Source organism: Ranitomeya variabilis, chromosome 5 (genome assembly GCF_051348905.1).
Source record: "Ranitomeya variabilis isolate aRanVar5 chromosome 5, aRanVar5.hap1, whole genome shotgun sequence".
Lineage (NCBI taxonomy): Eukaryota > Metazoa > Chordata > Amphibia > Anura > Dendrobatidae > Ranitomeya > Ranitomeya variabilis.
In genome coordinates, this window is record NC_135236.1 from 473,125,543 (window position 1) to 473,145,475 (window position 19,933).

Here is a 19,933-nt window from a genome sequence, read left to right on the forward strand (position 1 = left end):
AGCATATGGGGCTCCAGGCAGAGCACAGTGGTCCCAGGCAGAGCACAGGGGCCCCAGGCAGCCTATGGGGCCCCAGGCAGAGCACAGTGGCCCCAGGCAGAGCACAGGGGCCCCAGGCAGAGCACAGGGGCCCCAGGCAGCATATGGGGCCCCAGGCAGAGCACAGTGGTCCCAGGTAGAGCACAGGGGCCCCAGGCAGCCTATGGGGCCCCAGGCAGAGCACAGGGGCCCCAGGCAGCATATGGGGCCCCAGGCAGAGCACAGGGGCCCCAGGCAGCATATGGGGCCCCAGGCAGAGCACAGTGGCCCCAGGCAGAGCACAGGGGCCCCAGGCAGAACATGGGGCCCCAGGCAGAGCACAGGGGCCCCAGGCAGAGCACAGGGGCTCCAGGCAGCATATGGGGCCCCAGGCAGAGCACAGGGGCCCCAGGCAGCATATGGGGCCCCAGGCAGAGCACAGCGATATTTTGGACCACTGTGCGGTGTTTCAGACCCCCTGTGTGATGTCTGGGGCCCTGTTCTTAAGTATATTAAAGATTAAAGTAACGTATATTAAAGTATATTATAGATCAAATTTGACACGTTTATGAGCACCATTGAGTGATATACTCAAGAATGACATAATTTTTCAACATTTTATGGTTTCAAACTGTAAACACTCAGAGTTTTTTTTACTTCAACCAGAAAACCTTAACGGTTCATAAAAAACTTGACTGTTCAGGATATGATAATAGTCATAGTATTCTGAATCTTTAACTTATAAAGATACCTTTACATGGGGTGATTATTGGTTCCAGAGAGGCTTTCGGCCGATAATCGTACACATGGCTGGTGACAGGACAATACAATATAAACGTTCAAAGGTAAACACTGATAACATTAAAATCTAATATATAATTGCCTAGAATACTACTTCCGGCAATTTGTGCCAACTTCCGTGGCTTTGTCCGGAGATAATGTCCGGAGATAAGTGACGTCACCAGCGTCCTACACCCGCTCAGGGTGGACAAAGATATATGCCTTCGTGGTGCGCGGCACTTTTCTGATTGGTTGCCGCCTGCCGCGAGCGACCAATCAGAAATGTGCCGTACTGTCAAGAATTGTCAAGAGCTGGTGAGTGCAGCCATTTTTTGTTCTTTCTTACTGTTATTTATTAATTGTATTATACTTACATTTGAATAAATAAAGTATATATGGATTCTAGACTCCCGATTCTTTAGAATCGGGCTGCCATCTAGTTACTGTATAACCAAATATGATGTATTGCTGCATTTGGGAAAAGTTATGTAACCAATTACGGGGTTTATTTTCACCAATTAAACCATGTGAAAATGAAAAATCTGGGGCTAAAACTACATTGTAGTGGTAAAAATGTATTTTTTTCTTTATTTTATATTCTAAAAATCTGTGAAGCTCCTGGGTCATCAATATGCTCACTATGCCACTATATATATTCAGTGATGGGTGTATTTTATAAAATGGTGTCACTTTTGTTGGAGTCTCTTGTTTTGGCACTTTAGAAACTCCCCAATGTGGTACGTTATTCAAAAACCATTCCAGAAAACTATGAACCCAAAATGTCTCTTCTTCCCAACTGATCTTTGTAGTGTACCTGAAAAGTAGTTTCACCTACAGGGTGTTGGTGTAATCAAGAGAAATAGTGTTATGATTTGTGGGGTCCATTTTCTCCAATAACCCTGTGAAAATGAAAATTTGGTGCTAAATAATGCTCTTCCTTTTACAAGTTCTGCTGTGAGCACAAACAACAGTTTCCAATTGTATTTGGAGTATCAGCGCACTGAAGAAATTGCACAAATTTTCTGTTTCATTTTCTCCTATTATCCCATAAGGAAATGAAAAATTTGTGGAAAAAGTTAAATTTTTGTTGAAAAAATTTCATTTTTAATTTTTATGGCCCAATGTTATAAATTCTATGAAGCACCAGTGAATTCAAGATGTTCACTGCACCCAAAGATGAATTCCTTGATTGGTGTTATTTCTACAGAGTACTACATTTTGTAGAATTTTTGCTGTTTTGGCATGTCATCGGCTCTGCAAATGCAACATGGAGCACGCAATCTATTCCACACAAAATTTAGCCACAAAAGTCAAATAGGGCTCCTCTCCTACCGAGCCATGCCATGTGCCCACACATAGTTTCCGACAACATATAGGCTACTGGTGTAATTAAGTAGAAATTGCACAACAGATTGCGCATGCATGCATGCTGGTGTGGTACCACAGGAGCTCTTCATCAATGGCATTGCGTCCACAATCAATTCCATTTAAATCTGTACTCCAAAAGTCAAATAGCTCTCCTGTGCTTGAAAGCCTACCTTCTGCCCAAATAGTAGTTTCCGTCAACATATAGGGTACCAGCGTATTAAAGTGAAATTGCTCAATAAAGTGTCTCCTGTTGTCCTTGTGAAAAAGAAAATTTGGGGCCAAAGCTAAATTTTTGTAAAAAAATGTCATGTATCATATTTTGCTTCCACTTTACGTTAATTTCTGTGAAGCACCTCTTATAAAATTAACTGAATCTGGTCTTGAATAACTTGAAGGTAGCAGTTTTCAAAGTGGGGTCTTTTTTAGATTTCTGACACCTGGGGCCCTCAATGCCACTTCAAAAGTGAAGTCATCTCTAAAAAATAGGTTTAGTAAATTACTAAAAAAATCAAGTATCGTTTCTCCTTGCGGAGAGTGACATGTTAAGAATGTCAAGATGAGGAGACTTAAAGCCGCTATGCTCCTCTGGGAAATATGCAAATTGTCTCTTCATAGAGGAAGAGGACTAGAACTCTAGTGCCACCTATTGGAAGTAGCAATTCTAACAGTCAATGTCGACCCTTTAACGAGCCTTGTCACATGACTTAGGATAAAAACTTGACATGCTTAACATGTCACTTTCCGCAAGGAGAAATGATACTTCTTGGATCTCGATCAGACGCCTCTCACTCAGCCAAACCAGATCTCCACTTTTGCACTGAGGAGGCGTAGTACCCCAAAACACAGTGTCTGCAAATTGAGATTCTAGTTTGGTTTTTATCCTAAGTCATGTGACAAGGCTCGTTAAAGGGTCAACATTGACTGTTAGGTTTGCTACTTCCAATAGGTGGCATTAGAGTTCTAGTCTTCCTTTATGAAGAGACAATTTGCATGTTTCCCAGAGGAGCATTGCGGCTTTAAGTCTCCTCATCTTGACATTCTTAACATGTCACTCTCCACAAGGAGAAACTATACTTCTTGGATCCCGGTCAGACTCCTCTCACTCAGCCAAACCAGATCTCCACTTTGCACTGACGAGGGGCAGTACCCCGAAACACAGTGTCTGCAAATTGAGATTCTGATTTGATTTTTATCCTAAGTCATGTGACAGGTGGCACTAGAGTTCTAGTCCTCTTCCTCTCTGAAGAGACAATTTGCAAAAAAAAATGAAAAAATACTGATGAATTTTTACCCTTCTATCACATAAAAAAGATGCATACATAAATAGACATATGCTAAATGTTATTTAGTAACTAAATTGTGTGGCATAGCTCTCTGTTTTAAGGGTATAAAAATTCAAAGTTCAAAAATTGCTATTTTTTTTTTCAAAAATTTCTTCAAATTGTCATATCAACCAAAATTTACTACAGACATAAAATACAATGTGTCATGAAAAGTCCCTAACTCAGAATCACTGAAATATGTGGACGCATTCCTAAAGTTATTACCACATAAGGAGACATGTGTCGGATTTGAAAAATTTAACCATGTCAGGAAGATAAAAACAGGTTTGGTGGGAAGGAGTTAATCCCAATCCCTCCCTTGACTTTCCTACTGCTGCTTGAAAAAAAAAAGACTATTTCATTTTTAGGTAGATTTTATTGCCTTCTCCACCAGTTTCCCAGATGAGTAACTTGTGTACTAACTTTAAGAGTGCAGTTGTGCTTGTCAAATTACATTAACTATGCAAAGGGTTTTTTACCTCTGGGCTTGTAAACTATGACCAAACATACAACATTTCTGTTACAAACAATGATTGTGGATGACAGAATTCCCCTGGTTCATGTACATCTGGAAGGCAAACATGAGAGCATAGACAATTAGCATCCAGTGCCATTGTATAACTCAGTAGTACAAAGGGGATGGCAAAATGCTTCCACTTATGTCAAAAGTATGTTCTGTGAAACAATACAAGTCGTCATGTGGATTGATTTGGAAACCTTAATTGTATTTGTTTTGTACATTCATATTGGCATCTAATATGTAAATCTAATATGTAATTGCATCATTGAACTTTCCACAATATATATATTTTGCCTTATAGATTTAGGCAGGCAACCTTTTTATTTGTTTTATTTTTTTTATACATGTTAATTATTTTTATTGTGAAGCTGGAAATACAAGTATTTTACATTTTATTACTTCATACATATGGCGACATTGTATATAAGCAACAGAGATTAATGATTCTAATTTACCAGTAGTGTTCTGGAAATATACTGTATGGGACTCGTGAGATATTTTTATGGCACAGAGCACAAATATCAGGTCATATGCGATATAAAGTAATAGCCGAAAGTGTTGGCCCTATTGCAATTGTTCCAGAAAAGGTAGTATTTCTCCCAGAAAATTATTGCAATTACATGTTTTGTTATACAGTATATCATAAAAGTGAGTACACCCCTCACATTTTTGGAAATATTTTATTATATCTTTTCATGGGACACCACTGAAGGTCTGACACTTTGATACAATGTAAAATAGTCGGTGTACAGCTTGTATAAGGCTATGTTCACACATTGCGTTTTTGCTGCATTTTTTAAAGCAAATTTTAAGCTGCGTTTTACAGCACCAGCAAAGCCTATGAGATTTACGAAATTGCATGCATGAAAATTGGTTTTATTTTCCTGACTGATTTTGCAAACTGTGTTTATTAAAACTGCTACATGTCACTTCTTTCAGCATTTTTGTCTTGTTGTTTATGGCAGTAGAGAATGGCAGTTAAGGCCCCGTCTCACACAGCGACGCTGCAGCGATACAGACAACGATGCTGATCGCTGCAGCGTCGCTGTGTGGTCGCTGTGTGGTCGCTGGGGAGCTGTCACACAGACAGCTCTCTCCAGCGACCAACGATCAGGGGAACGACTTCGGCATCGTTGAAACTGTCTTCAACGATGCCGAAGTCCCCCTGCAGCACCCGGGTAACCAGGGTAAACATCGGGTTACTAAGCGCAGGGCCGCGCTTAGTAACCCGATGTTTACCCTGGTTACCAGCGTAAATGTAAAAAAAAAAAACACTACATACTCACCATCTGTTGCCCGTCAGGTCCCTTGCCGTCTGCTTCCTGCTCTGACTGAGCCGCCGTACAGTGAGAGCAGAGCGCAGCGGTGACGTCACTGCTATGCTCTCACTTTACGGCAGTCAGTCAGAGCAGGAAGCAGACGCCAAGGGACCTGACGGGCAACAGATGGTGAGTATGTAGTGTTTGTTTTTTTTACATTTACGCTGGTAACCAGGGTAAACATCGGGTTACTAAGCGCGGCCCTGCGCTTAGTAACCCGATGTTTACCCTGGTTACCAGTGAAGACATCGCTGGATCGGTGTCACACACACCGATTCAGCGATGTCAGCGGGACCTCAACGACCAAAAAAAGGTCCAGGCCATTCTGACACGACCAGCGATCTCGCAGCAGGGGCCTGGTCGCTGGTACGTGTCACACATAGCGAGATCGCTACTGAGGTCGCTGTTGCGTCACAAAACTTGTGACTCAGCAGCGATCTCGCTAGCGATCTCGCTATGTGAGACGGGGCCTTTAGGGTTAGTACAGTTTAATTAAATTAGTGATGTGTGTAAAGTAAAGTGTGAAATTGAACAATGCCTGTGGCTGACCAAAGTGTGAAAGTAAACTGTGTCCTTCATACTCAATGCTCTGTCCATGTCTTCCATGACCTATTCCCAACCAGTCACCTCCCCCACTGTTACATTTGTAATTGTGTATTTTTCATGAACTCACATGAACTTTTTTGTCCAGAGTAGGCACTATTTTGTCAGACCTAAAAAATATTTTTCCACTAAATAATTTGATTAAATTGCCCTTTTCTCAAATTTGGTTTTATAGTTTCACATACAGTACAGACCAAAGTTTGGACACACCTTCTCATTTAAAGATTTTTCTGTATTTTCATGACTGAAAATTGTACATTCCCACTGAAGGCATCAAAACTATGAATTAACACATGTGGAATTATATACTTAACAAAAAAGTGTGAAACAACTGAAATTGTGTCTTATATTCTAGGTTCTTCAAAGTAGCCACCTTTTGCTTTGATGACTGCTTTCTACACTCTTGGCATTCTCTTGATAAGCTTCAAGAGGTAGTCACCGGGAATGGTTTTCACTTCACAGGTGTGCCCTGTCAGGTTTAATAAGTGGGATTTCTTGCCTTATAAATGGTGTTGGGACCATCAGTTGTGTTGTGCAGAAGTCTGGTGGATGCACAGTTGATAGTCCTACTGAATAGACTGTTAGAATTTGTATTATGGCAAGAAAAAGGCAGCTAAGTAAAGAAAAACGAGTGGTCATCATTACTTTAAGAAATGAAGGTCAGTCAGTCCGAAAAATTGGGAAAACTTTGAAACTGTCCCCAAGTGCAGTGGCAAAAACCATCAAGTGCTACAAAGAAACTGGCTCACATGAGGACCGCCCCAGGAAAGGAAGACCAAGAGTCACCTCTGCGTCTGAGGATAAGTTTATCCGAGTCACCAGCCTTAGATATCACAGGTTAACAGCAGCTCGGATTAGAGACCAGGTCAATGCCACACAGAGTTCTAGCAGCAGACACATCTCTACAACAACTGTTAAGAGGAGGCATTGTGCAGCAGGCCTTCATGGTAACATAGCTGCTAGGAAACCACTGCTAAGGACAGGCAACAAGCAGAAGAGACTTGTTCGGGCTAAAGAACACAAGGAATGGACATTAGGCCAGTGGAAATCTGTGCTTTGGTCTGATGAGTCCAAATTTGATATCTTTGGTTCCAACCACCGTGTCTTTGTGCGACACAGAAAAGGTGAACAGATGGACTCTACATGCCTGGTTCCCACCATGAAGCATGGAGGAGGAGGTGTGATTGTGTGGGGGTGCTTTGCTGGTGACACTGTTGGGGATTTATTAAAAATTGAAGGCATACTGAACCAGCATGGCTACCACAGCATCTTGCAGCGGCATGCTATTCCATCCGGTTTGCGTTTAGTTGGACCATCATTTATTTTTCAACAGGACAATGACTCCAAACACTCCTCCAAGCTGTGTAAGGGCTATTTGACCATGAAGGAGAGTGATGGGGTGCTACGCCAGATGACTTGGCCTCCACAGTCACCAGACCTGATCCCGATCGAGATGGTTTGGGGTGAGCTGGACCGCAGAGTGAAGGCAAAAGGGCCAACAAGTGTGTTGTGAATTTGGATTCTGGGCTCCCCTGGTGGCTACTGGTGGAATTGAACTGGTGTCTTCATCTTCTCTGTTCACCTGTTCCCATCAAGATGTGGGAGTCGCTATATAACCTTGCTGCTCTGTTAGTTGCTTGCCGGTCAACAATGTTATCAGAAGCCTCTCTGTGCTTGTTCCTGCTCCTAGACAACTACTAGATAAGTTGGACTCTTGTCCATGTTTGTTTTTGCATTTTGTTCCAGTTCACAGCTGTAGTTTCGTTACTGTGTCTGGAAAGCTCTTGTGAACGGGAATTGCCACTCTGGTGTTATGAGTTAATGCCAGAGTTTTAAAGTAATTTCTGGATGGTGTTTTTGATAGGCTTTTCAGCTGACCATGAAAGTGCCCTTTCTGTCTTCTGCTATGTAGTAAGTGGACCTCAAATTTGCTAAACCTATTTTCATACTACGTTTGTTATTTCATCTCAACTCACCGCCAATACATGTGGGGGGCCTCTGTCTCCTTTCGGGGTATTTCTCTAGAGGTGAGCTAGGACTAATATTTTCCTCTGCTAGCTTTATTTAGTCCTCCGGCTGGGCTGGGCATCTAGAATCAACGTAGGCATGCTACCCGGCCACTGCTAGTTGTGCGTTAGGTTTAGTTCATGGTCAGCTCAGTTCCCATCTTCCAAGAGCTAGTTCCTATATATGCTTATGCTATGTTCTCTTGCCATTGAGATCATGACAGTTTGACCGGCCCGCAAAGTGTTAATTGTTTGGGCTGAAGCAGGAGAAAAAGAAGTGTTGAAGGGAAATTTTTTTTTTTCCCCTCAGAGTTTTGTTGCCTAGCCCTTAATTGCTGTCTAGCTGCTTCTTACCTCCTCTTAACCCTTGAATGGCTCTGTGTCCACCTGTTTGTAATGGATCTTCAGAGTGTAACTGCAGGTTTGAATAATCTCGCCACGAAGGTACAAAATTTGCAAGATTTTGTTTGTCATGCACCTGTATCTGAGCCGAGAATTCCTTTGCCGGAATTTTTCTCGGGGAATAGATCTGGGTTTCAGAATTTTCGAAATAATTGCAAATTATTTTTGTCCCTGAAATTTCGCTCTGCCGGAGACCCTGCACAGCAGGTCAGGATTGTGATTTCCTTGCTCCGGGGCGACCCTCAAGACTGGGCTTTTTCATTGACACCAGGGGATCCTGCGTTGCTCAATGTGGATGCGTTTTTTCTGGCCTTGGGGTTGCTTTATGACGAACCTCATTTGGAGCTTCAGGCAGAAAAAACTTTGATGTCCCTATCTCAGGGGCAAGATGAAGCGGAAATTTACTGCCAAAGATTCCGTAAATGGTCTGTGCTTACTCAGTGGAATGAGTGCGCCCTGGCGGCGACTTTCAGAGAGGGTCTCTCTGATGCCATTAAGGATGTTATGGTGGGGTTCCCTGTGCCTGCGGGTCTGAATGAGTCCATGACAATGGCTATTCAGATCGATAGGCGTTTGCGGGAGCGCAAACCAGTGCACCATCTGGCGGTGTCCACTGAGAAGTCGCCAGAGAGTATGCAGTGTGATAGAATTCTGTCCCGAAGCGAGCGGCAGAATTTTAGACGGAAAAATGGGTTGTGTTTCTATTGTGGTGATTCTACTCATGTTATATCAGCATGCTCTAAGCGCACTAAAAAGCTTGGTAAATCTGTTTCCATTTGCACCTTACCGTCTAAATTTATTCTATCTGTGACCCTGATTTGCTCTTTGTCATCTATTACCACGGACGCCTATGTCGACTCTGGCGCCGCTTTGAGTCTTATGGATTGGTCCTTTGCCAAACGCTGTGGGTATGATTTAGAGCCTTTGGAGACTCCTATTCCTCTGAAGGGGATTGACTCCACCCCATTGGCAAATAATAAACCACAATACTGGACACAAGTAACTATGCGTATTAATCCGGATCACCAGGAGATTATTCGCTTTCTGGTGCTGTATAATCTACATGATGATTTGGTGCTAGGATTGCCTTGGCTGCAATCTCACAACCCAGTCCTCGACTGGAGAGCTATGTCTGTGTTGAGCTGGGGATGTAAGGGGGCTCATGGGGATGTACCTGTGGTTTCCATTTCATCATCCATTCCCTCTGAAATTCCTGAGTTCCTGTCTGACTATCGTGACGTCTTTGAAGAATCCAAGCTTGGTTCGTTACCTCCGCACCGAGAATGCGATTGTGCCATAGATTTAATCCCGGGTAGTAAATACCCAAAGGGTCGTTTATTTAATCTGTCTGTGCCTGAACATGCTGCTATGCGAGAATATATAAAGGAGTCCTTGGAAAAGGGACATATTCGTCCATCGTCATCTCCCTTAGGAGCCGGTTTTTTCTTTGTGTCAAAAAAAAGACGGCTCTTTGAGACCATGTATTGATTATCGGCTTTTGAATAAAATCACTGTTAAATATCAATACCCATTGCCGTTGCTACTGATTTGTTTGCTCGCATAAAGGGGGCCAAGTGGTTCTCTAAGATTGACCTTCGTGGGGCGTATAATTTGGTGCGAATCAGGCAGGGGGATGAGTGGAAAACCGCATTTAATACGCCCGAGGGCCACTTTGAGTATTTAGTGATGCCTTTTGGTCTTTCTAATGCTCCGTCAGTTTTCCAGTCCTTTATGCATGATATTTTTCGCGATTATTTGGATAAATTTATGATTGTGTATCTGGATGATATTCTGATTTTTTCGGATGACTGGGACTCTCATGTCCAGCAAGTCAGGAGGGTTTTTCAGGTTTTGCGGTCTAATTCTTTGTGTGTGAAGGGTTCTAAGTGTGTTTTTGGGGTACAGAGGATTTCCTTTTTGGGATATATTTTTTCCCCCTCTTCCATTGAAATGGATCCTGTCAAGGTTCAAGCTATTTGTGATTGGACGCAGCCCTCTTCTCTTAAGAGTCTTCAGAAATTTTTGGGCTTTGCTAACTTTTATCGTCGATTTATTGCTGGTTTTTCGGATATTGCTAAGCCATTGACCGATTTGACTAAGAAGGGTGCTGATGTTGCTGATTGGTCCCCTGATGCTGTGGAGGCCTTTCGGGAGCTTAAGCGCCGTTTTTCCTCTGCCCCTGTGTTGCGTCAGCCTGATGTTGCTCTACCTTTTCAGGTTGAGGTCGACGCTTCTGAGATCGGAGCTGGGGCAGTGTTGTCGCAGAAAAGTTCTGACTGCTCCGTGATGAGGCCTTGTGCCTTCTTTTCCCGTAAATTTTCGCCCGCTGAGCGGAATTATGATGTTGGGAATCGGGAGCTTTTGGCCATGAAGTGGGCTTTTGAGGAGTGGCGCCATTGGCTTGAGGGGGCCAGACATCAGGTGGTGGTATTGACTGACCACAAAAATTTGATTTATCTTGAGACCGCCAGGCGCCTGAATCCTAGACAGGCGCGCTGGTCATTATTTTTCTCTCGGTTTAATTTTGTGGTGTCATACCTACCGGGTTCTAAGAATGTTAAGGCGGATGCCCTTTCTAGGAGTTTTGAGCCTGACTCGCCTGGTAACTCTGAGCCCACAGGTATCCTTAAGGATGGAGTGGTATTGTCAGCCGTTTCTCCAGACCTGCGGCGGGCCTTGCAGGAGTTTCAGGCGGAGAGACCTGATCGTTGCCCACCTGATAAACTGTTTGTTCCTGATGATTGGACCAGTAGAGTCATCTCTGAGGTTCATTCTTCTGCGTTGGCGGGTCATCCTGGCATTTTTGGTACCAGGGATTTGGTGGCAAGGTCCTTCTGGTGGCCTTCCCTGTCACGAGATGTGCGAGGCTTTGTGCAGTCTTGTGACGTTTGTGCTCGGGCCAAGCCTTGTTGTTCTCGGGCTAGTGGATTATTGTTGCCCTTGCCTATTCCTAAGAGGCCTTGGACGCACATCTCGATGGATTTTATTTCAGATCTGCCTGTTTCTCAGAAGATGTCTGTCATCTGGGTGGTGTGTGACCGTTTTTCTAAGATGGTCCATTTGGTTCCTCTGCCCAAGTTACCTTCTTCTTCCGAGTTGGTTCCTCTGTTTTTTCAAAATGTTGTTCGTTTGCATGGTATTCCTGAGAATATCGTTTCTGACAGAGGGACCCAATTCGTGTCTAGATTTTGGCGGGCATTCTGTGCTAGGATGGGCATAGATTTATCTTTTTCGTCCGCTTTCCATCCTCAGACGAATGGCCAGACCGAGCGGATTAATCAGACCCTGGAGACATATCTGAGGTGTTTTGTGTCTGCTGACCAGGATGATTGGGTTGCTTTTTTGCCATTGGCGGAGTTCGCTCTCAATAATCGGGCCAGCTCTGCCACTTTGGTGTCCCCGTTTTTCTGTAATTCGGGGTTTCATCCTCGATTTTCCTCTGGTCAGGTGGAATCTTCGGATTGTCCTGGAGTGGATGCTGTGGTGGAGAGATTGCATCAGATCTGGGGGCAGGTGGTGGACAATTTGAGGTTGTCCCAGGAGAAGACTCAGCTTTTTGCCAACCGCCACCGTCGTGTTGGTCCTCGGCTTTCTGTTGGGGATTTGGTGTGGTTGTCTTCTCGTTTTGTCCCTATGAGGGTCTCTTCTCCTAAGTTTAAGCCTCGGTTTATCGGCCCGTATAAGATATTGGAGATTCTTAACCCTGTTTCCTTCCGTTTGGACCTCCCTGCATCCTTTTCTATTCATAACGTTTTTCATCGGTCATTATTGCGCAGGTATGAGGTACCGGTTGTGCCTTCCATTGAGCCTCCTGCTCCGGTGTTGGTTGAGGGTGAGTTGGAGTACGTTGTGGAGAAAATCTTGGACTCTCGTGTTTCCAGACGGAGACTCCAGTATCTGGTCAAGTGGAAGGGATACGGCCAGGAGGATAATTCTTGGGTGAATGCATCTGATGTTCATGCCTCCGATCTGGTTCATGCCTTTCATAGGGCCCATCCTGATCGCCCTGGTGGTTCTGGTGAGGGTTCGGTGCCCCCTCCTTGAGGGGGGGGTACTGTTGTGAATTTGGATTCTGGGCTCCCCCGGTGGCTACTGGTGGAATTGAACTGGTGTCTTCATCTTCTCTGTTCACCTGTTCCCATCAAGATGTGGGAGTCGCTATATAACCTTGCTGCTCTGTTAGTTGCTTGCCGGTCAACAATGTTATCAGAAGCCTCTCTGTGCTTGTTCCTGCTCCTAGACAACTACTAGATAAGTTGGACTCTTGTCCATGTTTGTTTTTGCATTTTGTTCCAGTTCACAGCTGTAGTTTCGTTACTGTGTCTGGAAAGCTCTTGTGAACGGGAATTGCCACTCTGGTGTTATGAGTTAATGCCAGAGTTTTAAAGTAATTTCTGGATGGTGTTTTTGATAGGCTTTTCAGCTGACCATGAAAGTGCCCTTTCTGTCTTCTGCTATGTAGTAAGTGGACCTCAAATTTGCTAAACCTATTTTCATACTACGTTTGTTATTTCATCTCAACTCACCGCCAATACATGTGGGGGGCCTCTGTCTCCTTTCGGGGTATTTCTCTAGAGGTGAGCTAGGACTAATATTTTCCTCTGCTAGCTTTATTTAGTCCTCCGGCTGGGCTGGGCATCTAGAATCAACGTAGGCATGCTACCCGGCCACTGCTAGTTGTGCGTTAGGTTTAGTTCATGGTCAGCTCAGTTCCCATCTTCCAAGAGCTAGTTCCTATATATGCTTATGCTATGTTCTCTTGCCATTGAGATCATGACACAAGTGCTAAGCATCTCTGGGAACTCCTTCAAGATTGTTGGAAGACCATTCCCGGTGACTACCTCTTAAAGCTTATCAAGAGAATGCCAAGAGTGTGCAAAGCAGTCATCAAAGCAAAAGGTGGCTACTTTGAAGAACCTAGAATATAAGACATAATTTCATTTGTCAATATCAAAAAAGGATAGTCAGGCCGCACCCTAAAATAACAACGTCTCCATGGACAATAGGGTGCCCGTCCACACCAGGGGATCCATCCCAGCATATAAATCCAAATATAGATAAAAAATGGACAGCACCACAGCAACTGTGACAGAACAGCTTACGTGTTTATTCTGCCATCTGCAACGTTTCGGTCCTAAGACCTTTATCAAGCATAATGAAAAGACAATACAACCACCATTATATACCATCAGACCCAACCCATCAATTAACTAGTAACCAATGGGGTAGTCTTCTGTGTTTAGAAAAAATACATCGTGATATAACAAACATATATACAATTAAAAACAGTCATAAATAATCAGCCCTCCATATATACTAACTACTCACATAGTTTAGCTAACTCTGATCGCTCTCTACTATTGAATTATGCCCATAAATCCATATAAACAGCCCCGGAGTCCGTGGTGTAAACAACACCGATCACACCAATCTGGACAAAGCATCTGTGATTGTCATAGCGACGTGGGCGTGTCCATAGCAGTAGCAGTCCAATCCATTCACTGACTCCCACACCATGTGACCGCCGCCTCCCCAACATGCAGCGCTCAGCAGTACACCAATCTGGACAAAGCATCTGTGATTGTCATAGCGACGTGGGCGTGTCCATAGCGGTAGCAGTCCAATCCATTCACTGACTCCCACATCATGTGACCGCCGCCTCCCCAGCATGCAGCGCTCAACAGTACACCAATCCAAAGAGTGATTTCTCGATGTGTCATTTTCAATAGATACGCCCACTATTGTCTCATCACAACAACGCAATGCGCATGTCCATGGCGTCATCAGCCTGCAGGAGTCCTGTGCGCATATCCCAAATCTAAACGGGACACAATACATTACAAATGCGCATGACAGAAGCGTTCTCTCAGCATTTCTTCTCTCCAAACGGTACTGGTGCGCCAAAAACAATTTAACCATATAGATCAAGAATTCCCAATAGAATTTTTTCTTTTTTCACTCCAGGTCCATATTGTACAGCGAAATTATAGCCATATCATCCGGGCACTCTTAGAAATTATCAATTTAACTACACCTGTACATATCTGTACATATCCTGTCCAGGCTCTTCAACATGGACCTGAAATGAAAGATGACAGATAAAGGGGAAACAACCATCCTAAGATAATACCTAGAAATATATCTATATAAAACTATGTGAGTAGTTAGTATATACGGAGGGCTGATTATTTATGACTGTTTTTAATTGTATATATGTTTGTTATATCACGATGTATTTTTTCTAAACACAGAAGACTACCCCATTGGTTACTAGTTAATTGATGGGTTGGGTCTGATGGTATATAATGGTGGTTGTATTGTCTTTTCACTATGCTTGATAAAGGTCTTAGGACCGAAACGTTGCAGATGGCAGAATAAACACGTAAGCTGTTCTGTCACAGTTGCTGTGGTGCTGTCCATTTTTTATCTATAATTTCATTTGTTTCACACTTTTTTGTTAAGTATATAATTCCACATGTGTTAATTCATAGTTTTGATGCCTTCAGTGTGAATGTACAATTTTCACAGTCATGAAAATACAGAAAAATCTTTAAATGAGAAGGTGTGTCCAAACTTTTGGTCTGTACTGTATGTCTTAAATTGCTGAGCTGTGTTCATGGTTTTGTGGTGGAAACAAAGCTGAACTTTGGGATCCTGAAAAATGCAGCAAAACCTGCTTTTTGCAAGCAGCTTCTTTACTGCCAAGAGAAAAAAAAATGCAACAAAAACGCAACATGTGAACATAGCCTAACAGTGTAAGTTTGGTGTGCCCTCTTAATAACTGAACACACAGCCATTAATGTCTAAACCACTGGCAACAAAAGTGAGTACATCCATAAGTCAAAATGGCAAAATTGTGCTCAATTAGCCATTTTCGGTCTCTGGTGTCATGTGACTCATTAGTGTTACAAGGTGTTAGGTGTGTTAAATTTGGTGTTATCACTCTCACACTGGTCACTAGAAGTTCAACATGGCATGAAAAAACAATGTTGCTCAACATAAACATGGCCTAGACTGTAAGCAGATTGCCAGCACCCTGAAACTGAGCTGTAGCACGGTGGCCAAGACCATACAGTGGTTTAACAAGACATGTTCCACTCAGAACAGGCCTCGCCATGGTTGGACAAAGAGGTTGAGTGCACTTGCTCAGTGTCATATCCAGAGGTTGTCTTTTCAAAATAGATGTATCAGGGCTGCCACCATTGCTGCAGATGTTAAAGGGGTGGAGGGGTTAGCCTGTCAGTGAGCTGGCCATACGCCACACACTACATTAAATTGGTCTGTAAGGCTGTCTTCACTGAAGGAAACCTCTTCTAAAGATGATGCACAAGAAAGCCCACAAACAGTTTGCTGAAGACAAGCAGACTAATGACATGGATTACTGCAACCATGACCTGTGGTCTGATGAGACCAAGATAAACTTATTTGGTTTAGATGGTGTCAAGTGTGTGTGTGGCAGCAATCAAATGAGGAGTACAAAGAGAAGTGTGTCTTGCCTACAGTCAAGCATGGTGGTGGAAGTGTCATGGTTTGGAGCTGCATGAGTGTTGCTAATTGTGGGAAGCTACAGTTCATTGTGGGAACATATACTGTAAAATACTGAAGCAAAGCATGGTCCCCTCCCTTGTAAATTGGGCTGCAGGGCAGTATTTCAACATGATAACGACCCCAAACACACCTCCGAGATGACCACTGCCTTGCTAAAGAGACTGAGGGTAAAGGTGCTGGAATGGCCAAGCATGTCTCTAGATCTAAACCCTATTGAGCATCTGTGGGGCATCCTCAAATGGAAGGTGATGTCATCATGGAGGAGTGAAAGGGGATTCCAATGGTGTTAGGGCTAGCGGAACACACCAAATAATTAGGAAGATAGAGTTAGGTGCGTTCGCAGCCCGGGGTCCACCGTGCAGAGATGGAACCTTCTGCTAAGCAATGACAGACTATATGGTGGTACAATGTGGACACAAACACGGGTTAACTTCACCCTGTGTGGAGGAAGCGAACCCTGTTGTGTCACAGGGCCGCGGTACCGCACCAAGAGCGCAAGCAAGGAGTCCCAGAACTCAATCCCAAGACACAGGATTTGAGTTCATATAGACCTCTTGCGTTCGACACCGCAACTGGGGTGTCAGAGAGAAAGAAATAATATTAATAAAGATGCACGAGAGTGCGTTCGGTGCCGCACTGGTGGACGCCACTAACCACCCAGGCTTGGGTCAGGAAAGCGCTGTGAAAGCGCACGGCACCGCACTGTCGGTCACAGCTATAGACGCTGTTTTGTGTGTTACGTGCTGATGGCTAAATCGGGCCCTACATATCAATCATCCACCTTATGTGAGTAGTCATTCAATAGGGATAGGATATTTAACGACGACTTGCACTCATGAACACACACACACATACAAATGTACACTAGCGCATGGCCGTGCGGTCATGCGAACCTTTTATAGCTGCAGCATGTACAGGACCTTCCCAGAAGGACCAATGGGAAGCTGCCACAGAAGTTGAGCACCTTCAGGACCTTCCTGGAGTACCAATGGGATCTGCTGCAGTATCTGAGCATGTGACCCTCGATCTCCAATGGGAGATCTTGCCCTGGGCATGCTCAGAAGGGGAAAAGCAGGACTTAGTCCCAAAAGCGTCTGCTCGCCGCTGCCCAGTACTGGCTTCAATGGCAGAAGCTGGAAAAGAAGCAGCAACCCTATGCACAGAGTGAAACTGAGCAAGACACTGGGACCGACGTCTCCGCTGAGCAGACTCCAGACTGCGGCTGGAGAAGAATGGGAGACCGCAGCGGAGATGGTTCGAGATTCCCCCTGTGCAGAGGCGGGAACTTGACACCTAACAAATGGCCACCTGTGAAACTCTACTGAACTCCATGCCAAAGAGAGTTAAGGTAGTGCTTGAAAATAATGCTGGCCACACAAAATATTCACACTTTGGCTACAGTTTGGCCATTTTCACTTAGGGGTGTACTCACTCTTGTTGCCAGTGGGTTATACCTTAATGGTTGCCTGTTGAGATATATAGAGAACACACCAAATTTACACTGTTATTCTAGCTGTACACTTACTACTTTACATTGTATCAAAGTGTCATATCTTCGATGTTATACCATGAAAAGATACAATAAAATACAAAAATGTGAGGGGTGGACTCATGTTTGTGTTATACTGTTTATATCTTTATTTCCTTTGTGTGTATTGGAACAACACAAAAAAAACCTGAAGAAAAAAAGGCAAATAGGGCATGATTTCACACAAAAATTTAAAAATAGGCCAGACAAAATCTGAAAGGAGGAAGGAAATTTGAGCCTTCCTTGATGTTTGGTGGGGAAGGTCATACTGCACTGTTCTTGAGTGTAAGCTAAATTTCTATTAGTTACATAAGAGGAGAATTTGTTCTGTGAAATATGTAGTTAATGCGGTATCTTCATCTGGACAGTTCAACCATCCAACTTTCCATATTGTAAAGTGCAGTAACTTGGCTAAAGCAATAAAGGGTAACATTTATCACAACTCTTTTGAATTTTTATTTGTGTAATGTACCAGTTTGGAATATTGAAAATTATTCATAATGATTAGAATAAGGCGTCACTCAGACGTACGAGTCCTAACTTAGTTTTTCATGGATATAACTCGCACTTATGATAGTCTATGGGGCTAGTCACATATCCAATTTATTTGTTGGACTGATCGATCCCTGCAAAATCACTGAGACATGTCCAACATTGTCTGACAGTGGATCTAAATCGCCAATGCAAGTGTAGGGGTCCGTGAAAAAATCAGACAGTACTTGGATGGATGTCATTCTTGAGCTGATGGCTATGGCAGGGCCATGTTGTCTACAATAAATAGCGCTGTTTCTTAAAAGTGTGGTCCATAATTTTATCCATAATTTATTATGATAATAAACTTTTATTAGTATTGGTACCAGCCATTAATAGATCTTTTAATCTGATAAACATCTATATCCTAAAGATGTACTTTAAGGCCCTCATATACATTACACTAACATTGTCCAAACCTGCTGAGATCAGTGGGCTTGGCCAGCAGTCTAATGTGTATGGGGGCCTCCCGACTTGCGTGACAGTTGATGTCAGGGGAGATAAAAATCCGGAATGTCCGATTTTGGACTGACCATCCATTTGTTCTTGCGGAGAATCCATCAGTCGCGCTCTGATAAAGAGCACAGGAGTGCTTGGCAGTGTATGGAGGAGTTGCGAGAGATAGTCGAACTATTGGCCAGCCAACAGCTATTTGTTAGAGTCTTTTTTATCTGTGTTACAGTTGTGGTCTGATTATAAATATTATGCATACAATTTTAGCTTGTAAAAAGCACCCAAAAAACATCTGAATGATAACTGAATTTTAAAGAATAAGGAGTGGAACATTTTTTTTAGTTGTTTGGTGGAAAAATCTAAATTGGTTCTATACTAACCAAATATGAATGTATTTGTATGACCAATGTAGTCCCATTATTTACCGTATATTGCCTCCTAAATCTGAGTGTATAAACCCTGACAAACAGATATGCTTTTGACTTAGAAATGTATACGTTTTCTGGGATGACGATATTCTTTTCTTGGTCAAGTTAAACATTTTCACATTTCCCATATGGTGTGCCAGGTCTCCTCTTCAGTGAAGATATCGTCCTTAAAAATGACTCTCAATCATTCCAGTATGTGCTGAATGTAGCTCACGTATCTCTTTAATGCAATAACTGAATCATTTCTACCTCTTTTCTATAGGAGTTTGCTGCACTGACAAAAGAACTGAATGCATGCAGGGAGCAGCTTCTAGAAAAGGAGGAAGAGATTTCAGAACTTAAAGCGGAAAGGAACAACACACGAGTAAGTACACTGCCCATTACTGTCTGCTTGCCATTTTTGTCCATTATTTCTAATGCATGATATTTGGAAGGGATATAACTAATGCTTCAATTTTTTAATGTGACCATTTTTTATTGGAACTATTAAAATATAAAATTACAGACTGTTTTGGCTCCCCCTTGTGTTCTTTTCTTTCCTTCTCAGAACGTCCACTTTAAAGTGTTTAGGGCCAGATAAGCCGCTTCTAAGTGTGCCAGTTCCTAATGGCTGGTCTGTACAATAGAAGGAATGCCACCTCCATCCATTTACAATAAGGTCTGAGAGGTGGACTTAGCTTTTGGGAGTGTAACTATCAGCACTGGATACATTAGGGAGACCATGGACAGGGAGTGACACAGCAATAATGTAATGATAGTATTTACACCTAAATGCAGTAATAATTTGTAAGCCTGAAAAACCTATAAAAGCGAAAGTCCACATTATTACATCAGATTTTTTTTGTTCCAAAATTTTGTGCTGTTTTTTTTTGTAATATACCTTTACAGTATTCAAGCTTTGTTTTTTTTTATTCCTGAGCTACAAAAGTTCTACTTATTGTAACACAATTATAGAATTAAAGGGTTTGTCTGGGACTTTAACATTGATCTGTAGGATAGGTCATCAATGTCTAATCGTTGGGGGTCTGACACTTGGCACCCCCACCAATCAGCTGTTCCCAGTGTCGGTTGGAACGGCTCTGTTAACGGAACTGCACAAAACAGTTT

General features: G+C 43.1%; 1 protein-coding gene across 11 annotated transcripts in view; it reads left to right on the forward strand.

Annotated features, from left to right (window-relative positions):
- PPFIA2 (PPFI scaffold protein A2) overlaps window positions 1–19,933 on the forward strand; it is a 580,573-nt gene that overhangs the window by 282,486 nt on the left and 278,154 nt on the right. For all 11 annotated transcript variants that reach the window (XM_077265481.1, XM_077265479.1, XM_077265480.1 and 8 more), the window contains one exon: window positions 19,089–19,190. In XM_077265481.1, the coding sequence (XP_077121596.1) occupies window positions 19,089–19,190 (102 nt within the window). The remainder of the gene's footprint in view (window positions 1–19,088; window positions 19,191–19,933) is intronic.